Genomic DNA, 8,179 nt, shown 5'->3' with positions numbered 1-8,179 from the left:
AGGTGGCTCAGACATTATCTGGTGTGTGACCACTTATCCCCATTGCCTACCCTTTATCATTTTTTTGCCTTGGAACCAAAGCACGGGATTGATTCTAAGACTGAAGGGGAGGGTTTAAAAAACCCAAACTATGCCCACACAATTACATATGATTTAAGAATGGAGGGGGAATAAGACCTACTTATTTATGGAGCGTGCGTTAAATGATAAACACTCTGCAAAGCTCCTCGTCTTATTCAATAAATATTAGCGGATCTAGATGACGGAAAATAGGAAACTGTATCACTTTCTGTTACAGTTCGTCTCCCCGGGAGACCTAACTATAGTTGCCTCAGGGGAGCAGGGAGTCCAGATGTCAGACTAGGACGGAGGAGGAGCCGGGAGGCAGCGGGCGGCCACCGCTGGGGCGGAAGGAGGCCCAGGCTCCTGGGTTCCGGGAACGCGCGCGTGCGTAGACGCCTGCCTCTTTCTCTTCCCCACCCCCACTCTCAGCGCGGCGCGCATGCTCGCCGGAGGGTGGCCGTGCTTCCCTGGGCTCACTAGCCCGGGAATCATTAAATGGCGTGGAAGGAGGGAAAGTTGACTCTCGGGTCTCTAGAGCCTCAGGGGCGATGAGCGGAGACTTTCGGAGGGCGGAGTCTGGGACGGAGGTGAGCCCTGGAGCGTAGGTTTTTTTTTTTGTTTGTTTGTTTTTTTAATGGGAGGTGAAAAAAAGGTGAAAATCCGGGGTGACGGGCGGTCCTGCTGGAGTGCTTTGGCCGGCGTCTTCTCTCTTGCCTCCCTGCCTCGAGGCACCTAGGGAGGGACCTAGGAGAGGCGTGTTGTAGCCTCTCCTAGGGGAGTTCCCGAGTGGGAGGGAGGTGTTCCCTCCACCCCTTTTCCCCTCAACATCTCCCTTCTTCCTTCTCCTCCCTCCGGTCACGCCCCCTTTCCTTTTCCCTCCCCCTCTCTTTTCCCTTCCCTCTCCTCACGTTTCCTCCCCCTTCTTTCCTCCCTTCCCTCTCTTTCCTTCTTCATTCCCGCTGAGAGGAGTTGGGAGGTGTGAAGGAGGAAGAGAGAAGGGAGTTAATACAGAAGGAGCAAACTTTAGCATAAATGCATTCAGCAAACATCCATTGAGAACTTGCTGTGTACTAGGGCCCTGTGCCAGATGCTGTGGGGAAATAGAAAGATGAATAAACCAATTCACAAACATTTAATTGGATCGCAGATTGAGTGCTTGAAGGAACCTTAGAATGCTATTAAGCCTCTCATTTTACAACTGAAGAAATTGTCTCAGAGCCTAAGAGACTTGACCTGGGTCATAAACGTATCTGATGCTATATTTGAACCCAGCTCTTCTTGACTCCAAGTCCAGTGCCCTATCCACTAGGTTCAATTTATTAATCATTTATTAAATATCTTCATGTCCCTGGCCAGCTTCTAGGACTACAAATTTGAAAGATGATATTGGGTGGCTCATCGTATTGAGAGCCAGGCCCAGAGACAAGAAGTCCTGAGTTCACATGTAGAGTCAGTTACTTTCTAGCAGTGTGACCCTGAGCAAGTCATTTAACTCCCATTGCCTAGCCTTTACTGTTCTTCTGACTTGGAACCAGTACATAGTATTTTTTCTCAGATGAAAAGTCAGGGTTAAAAAAAAAAAAGATATCACTGCCCAAAGGGAGTTTAAAGTTTTAGTAGCTGGGTAATAAGACTGGCACATAAATAGCTAGAGGAGATACTTTTGAAAAATGTGTGATGCAAAGGAAAGATTGCTTATACTTAAGAGTGATCAGGCTGAGTTTCATGGAAAAAGACTGCAGCTCTTGATCTTATGCTTAAAGGAATGATTTTGATTGGAACAAATGGAGGGGAAATAAGACATAGACCCTGCCCTCAAAGAGATTACTGTCAAACTTGTACTGTCTATGAAGAATTATAGTTTAAGCAGTGCAAAGTAGGAGTTAAGATGAAAAGGAATGGATTATTTTAGGTGGATGAAGGAAAATCCCATTAAAATCGTAATTTTAGTGTAATCCTTAACTCTTCCCTATCCCTTAGCCTCTACTTTCTATCATTTATCAACAGGTTGAAGCATGAGAAAAAGCATGTGTAACTTTGAGGTTTTAGGCTTCAGAGAGTTCAGTGTAATTTAGCACTAAGTACAAAGGAAAGTGTAAGAGTGAGATATAGAGTGAGAATAGCTTACCTATTGCCTCTAGAATAAAATCCAAATTCAAATCTTGGTGTTTAAAAGCCTTCCTTATCTAGCTTCAATCTGCATTTCCAGTTCAATCCAGCATTCCATAATGTGTTTCATTATATTCTCCATGCACACTGTCATTTCTAATCAAACTGGCCTGCTAACTATTCCCTCACATCATGTTTCATCTTGCTTGTGTACCTTTGCACAGGTCATTCATTCCTTGTGTCAGAAATGAATTCAATTCTTCCATCTATCTGAATTTTTAGCCTCCTTCACCAGAGAACTGAGGTGCTACTTGAGGTATTTCCTGATTGTTTCTGTGAAGAGCACTTTCTCCTGCTTGAAATTACTTTATAAAACTGTTTACTTATTTTTGTACCTAAGGTATCTTGTACCCCTCTCCAACTCCTTGAGCATGTGGGCCATTTAGTTTTTGTCTTTATATTCCCAGTGCCACACAATATCTTGCACAAAATAGGAATTTCATAAAACGCTTGTTGAATTTATGGAAGTGGTGGCACCTGAACTAGACCTTGAGAAGGGGAGTAACATGGACAGAGGACAGAGGCCCAGGCTGAGACAAGAGAATGGCATTTTAGGAACTGGTAATAGCATAACCAACACAGAGGCTGAAGACATTATAAGGTTTGAAGAGAGAATGAATAGTAGATTACTTGAACTTACTTACAGGATTCATGTAGTATAGCAGTTGGAGATAAGATTTGAAAAGTAGGGTTCATTTTCTATCTGTGTGATCCTAAAAAGGCAAGTCACATAACCCTGATTGCCTAGCTGTCTTAGAATTGATACTAAGATAGAAGATAACGTGTTTTGTTTTTTTAAAGTAGAGCAAATGAGTGATATGATCAAGGTCCTGTGTGAAGTTTGACCTTATTTTAGCAAATCCCATCCTCTCCATTTCCAGACCTGGAGATGACTGCATTGCATGCACTCTTGGTACTTTACTTACCCAACTCTAGTTTCTTTCTGTTAACTTCCCCAGTAGCTTCCCCATTAGAACATAAACTTGTGAAGGGTATCTTGTGTGACGGCAAAAAATATGGGTTTACAAGACTGTGAATTTCCAAAACTGTAAAGATAATTTTAGTGTCTTGATTTTTATCAAAAATAAGTGGTCGCCATGGGAAAAATTCCCAAATATGAAATACCCAAGTCAGCTGGGTTTTATGGAGATTTTAATTAATACGAATGAAGGAATTAAGAGAAGGGAGAGAGACAGAGTAAGAGGAAATAGTAGGAAAAGGGCCTAGGCTAAATGGCCTAGGCCTAAGCCTTAAGAGAGACTAGTCAGTCTTTTATCCACTCACCACAAGATTTTGTCCCAAGCAAAACTCCAACTAAGTTCAGAGCCAGCTCCTCCACACTAACTCCAAAACTCCAACTCCCAAATTCCACCTCGAGCTCCTTCCTTTTAAAGAAAATTTTCTCTTGTGTCACCTCCCCTAAATTTTCACATCTACCAATCACAGTGGACGTTTTCCCCAGGACTGACCATTCTTAGTTCACATCTTTTTTTATCACCTTCTCTGGGTAGACTAAAACTTCACATCTCTTTTGTTAAGCGTGCCTTTTGTAAGTTGCTTGACCTTTTAGTGATTAATTTAACCTTTATAGGTACTTAGCACCCTTTTGTATTAGATCTAAAAATAGACCTAGCTTAAGGTTCTAGCTTTACTATAAGTATGAATTAGAAACTTTTTCTTGGTTCCATAAGGAATTTACAACTTTATCTTCCCCTAAAGTATGCCTAAGTATGGGTGGAGTAATGTTAAAATTCCCAATACATTCCTGATCAAGTACCTCCATTTGTTACAATAAGGGAATAGCCTTACCCAAATGTTCTAAGATAGAGTCTGACCAGTTTTAAGATTCACACTTGCTGGTTGGTTATTGTGTCCCTAGTCTTTTACACAGTGCCTAGCACATAGCAGGAAATATGTAATATTTTTGTTCATCAGGGAACATTTGGAAATAGAATCAGTTCATGTTTATTAAATGTCTTCTATGTGCTAGTCACTCTGCTAAGCACTGGGATACAAAACGAAGCAGGACATTCCTTTCCCTCAAGGAGTGCATAGTCTAATATGGAGACAATAAGCAAATAGGTATGTAGAAACAAGCTATATTACAAGTTAAGTAGGAAATAGTTAAAAGATGGAAACATGAATGTGAGGTATATATTTCAGAACCTATGTGAGGTTACTTACTTGAGGTTACACAATACTTAACATCCTTTAAAAAAATTATAAAAACAAATTGAACAATAATTGAGAGGAATAGGACTGTTATGCTGGTGACAACCCATAGAATGAATTAAAAGGGATGAAATGGAAGTGTTATGGGGATGGTTAAAAGGAAGTGTTACACAAGCTATATATATAAAATAAAAGTTTATTTAACTAAAAGGAGGAGGGAAGGGAAGGGAATCAGGGACTACCTTACTTCTAACCCCACCACAGATATTAAAACCCTATGCTTTCTAAAATTATCTTAACCTAACTAATTAAAGGAGTAATTAAAGTTAGAGAGGGATTTGTAGGGGTAAAGACAACAGGGCCCAAAGAAATCTCACAACCAAGAGTCCTTCTTTGATCCAGGCAGCAATCTCAGGATGAAGAGTCCTCACAGGATTCAGGAGGGGATGAGGATTCACACACACACACCTAGAGAAAACAGCTTCTCTCTCCTCAGTGGAATGTTGGTCTGCAGGGTCTCATGCTGTCAGCTTGCCCTGTTATGCCCTGCTAGAAATCCCGAACTATAAAAGGAAGACAGGTTAAAGATTTAACATGTAGGTCATTAAGCATTTATTAAATGCCTGCTGTATGTCAGGCCAATTGTGCTAAGGTTGGAGATTCAAAGAAAAGCCAAAGTAGTCCTGTCTTCCAGAAGCTCATAGATTAATGGGAGAGTAAACACACAAATGACTGTACAGATTGGATATGTACAGAGTAAATGGAAGATAATCCCAGAGGGAAAGTGCTAAGAGAAAAGGAGAAGTGAGAAGATAATTGTAAAGTGCTTAGCATAGTACCCTGTTTAATGATGGGCACACAGTAAGCATGGAGCATCATCGAGAATTAGCAAGGATGTCACTGTCAGTCAACAATCAAAATACTGAGACTTCAAGGAAAGGCAAAAACACAATGCTTATCCCAGTAATTATCCTAATATCCCACTTTGTTACATTCCAAGGGAGAGAATGACAACATGCAGATAATTAGGCATATACAAACTATGTGCAATATACAAGAAAGAGAATCTCTGAGGGTTCCTTTTATGTAAGGTAGAATTTGACTTGAGTCTTGAACGAGATCAAGAAAATCAGGATGTGAAGGTAAAGAGGAAGACCATACAGGAATGACCTGTGCGTCTTGTTTGAGGAATAACAAGGAGGCCTTGATTTGTACAGTATATGCAGAGGAATAGGGTATAAGAACACTGAAAAGGTAAGAAGGGGCCAGGTTATGAAGAATTTTCAAAGCCAGACACAGGATTTTATCTTTGAGCCTAGAGACAATAATGAGCCACTGATGCTTATTGACTAAAGAGGTGACATGGTCAGACCTGTACTTCAGGAAGATCACTTTGATAGTGAGTAGGGACTATACTGGAGGAATGAAAAATGAGACAGGAAGCAACCAGAAGTCTACTAGAATTGACCAGACGTGAGATAAGGAGAGTCTGGTCCAGGCTGGTGGCAATGCTGGAGATGAGAAGGCGGTATATATAAAAGTTGTTGTGAAGATAGCATCTACAGGCCTTGGCAACAGATTGGATATGGGAGATGAAAGAGAGTAAGGTGCCGAGAATGACACCTAACTTGCCAGCCTGGGTGACTTGAAAGGGTGGTAGTGTCCCAGATAGTAAAAAGGAAGGTAGGAAGAAGGGATATGTCACACACATACACTCCATAAACTCCATAAGCTCCCTGTTAACTCCCTGATCAAATATAACATGGGCCCCTTCCACCTTTCTAGTCTTAATACCTTACTCCTCACTGTATACTCTCAAATCCAGTAGTACTGCCCTCCTTGTACAACACACTGATCTATTTTCCCTGGCTATTCCCCATGAATTTAGAATCCTTTCTCTCCTCATCTCTATCTCCTAGTTTCTTTGACTTCTTCAAAACTCAGCAGAAATCCTATCTTTTTAAAGAAACCTTTCCCAGGTCCCCTTAATGCTGGCACCTTATTTGCAGTATATATTCTTAGTTACCTAGGGCACTGAACTGTTAAATGAATTTCCCAGAATCTCGAGGTCAGTACTAAATTTCTGGTACATTTTGGATTAAATTGGAATTTTTGGGTTGGTATAGGAAAGAACCACCCAATATTGCATTATTTCAAGGGGAAAATACACTTAGAGCTCCAAACAACTCACTTGAAAACAAACTTTTGGAACAGATCCTTTTTTGTAAGCTAAACATAACTGTACTTAATTAAAGATTTAGTTAGTGCTTGGCAAAAGGATAAGCTACTTCTCCCTTATGAAATTGTGTTGATTGAGTCTGCTTTAAATTTATACTACCTAATTTTACCTGTCTTCATTACTATATTTCTTTTATTGATTCTATAACCCTCCTCAAAGTAACTGCTTTTGACTGGCCAATATGGCAGCAGAGGAAAGTATTAACTGTTGGAGGGGATGTGGCAAAATTGGGGCACTAATACACTGCTGGTAGAGTTGTGAATTGGTCCAACCATTCTGGAGGGCAATTTGGAACTATGCCCAAAGGGCTTTAAAAGAATGCCTGCCCTTTGACCTAGCCATATCATTGCTGGGTTTGTACCCCAAAGAGATAATTAAGAAAAAGACTTGTACAAAAATATCCATACCTATGCTCTTTGTGGTGGCAAAAAAAAAAAAGAAAAATGAGGGGGTGTCCATCAATTGGGGAATGGCTGAACAAATTGTGGTATATGTTAGTGATGGAATACTATTGTGCTCGAAGGAATAATAAACTGGAGGAATTCCATGTGAACTGGAATAACCTCCAGGAATTGATGCAGAGTGAAAGGAGAACATTGTACACAAAAATGGATACACTGTGGCACAAGCAAATGTAACGGGATTCTTTATTAGCAGCAATGCAATGATCCAGAACAATCCAGAGGAACTTTTGAGAAAGAACACTATATCCACATCCAGAGAAAGAACTGTAGAAATAGAAATGCAGATGAAAAACATGATCAGTCATGTAGTTCAATAGAGATAGTTTTAGGGTTTTGATGTTAAAAGATCATTCTACTGAAAATATGAATAATGTGGCCATAGGCTTTAAACAATGATACATGTATAACTGCTTGGGGAGGGCAAGGTTGGGGGGAATAATGAATCATGTAACCATGGAAAAATATCTAAATTAAAAAAAAAGAAAATGAAAGTTTACCAATATTAAAAAAACACAAACATTTCACCTCAGCTTTATCTTACTCTTCATCACTTCTCTGCCCCTTCTCCTTTGCCTTAGAAATTTTACTAATAAGACCAAAGCTATATTCTTGGTGTTTTCTCAACTGTTTTTCAGTTCAATTAAGTCTTTCTCTATATTTGTTCTTCTTTTATATCTCAGAGGATAAAGTGACTTTTTTTCTGGTCAAAATCCTCCTCTGGATGGTGATACTCCCTCAAACTATTGTCCCATCATTCTCTTTCCAATCATAGCCACATTTCTAGAAGGAATGGTCTATATTAATTATGTCCCCTTTCTCTTTATTTGATCTGTTCAGTCATTTTTAGTCATGTCCAACTCTCTATGATCCTATTTTAAATTTTCTGGGCAAAAATACTGAAGCAGTTTGCCACTTTCTTTTCTAGCTCATTTTACAGATGAGGAAACAAGAGTTAAGTGACTTGCCAAGGGTCACACAGTTAGGAATATTTGAACTCGAGGGTTTTCTTAACTCCAGACCCAGTGCTCCATCTACTGTGCCACCTAGCTGCTAATCCTCATCAAATCTGATT

The 8,179-nt window shown here is 40.1% G+C and overlaps 1 protein-coding gene across 1 annotated transcript in view; it reads left to right on the top strand.

Moving 5' to 3' along the window:
* The first annotated feature begins 477 nt into the window (after positions 1-477).
* XRCC2 (X-ray repair cross complementing 2) overlaps positions 478-8,179 on the top strand; it is a 43,569-nt gene continuing 35,867 nt past the window's right edge. The window contains exon 1 of the mRNA XM_007504646.3: positions 478-650. Within this exon, the coding sequence (XP_007504708.1) occupies positions 612-650 (39 nt within the window). The 5' untranslated portion in view covers positions 478-611. The remainder of the gene's footprint in view (positions 651-8,179) is intronic.

Source organism: Monodelphis domestica, chromosome 5 (assembly GCF_027887165.1).
Source record: "Monodelphis domestica isolate mMonDom1 chromosome 5, mMonDom1.pri, whole genome shotgun sequence".
NCBI classification, from domain to species: domain Eukaryota; kingdom Metazoa; phylum Chordata; class Mammalia; order Didelphimorphia; family Didelphidae; genus Monodelphis; species Monodelphis domestica.
The sequence above is the reverse complement of the archived record's forward strand: the minus strand, read 5'-3'. Positions and strand labels throughout refer to the sequence as shown.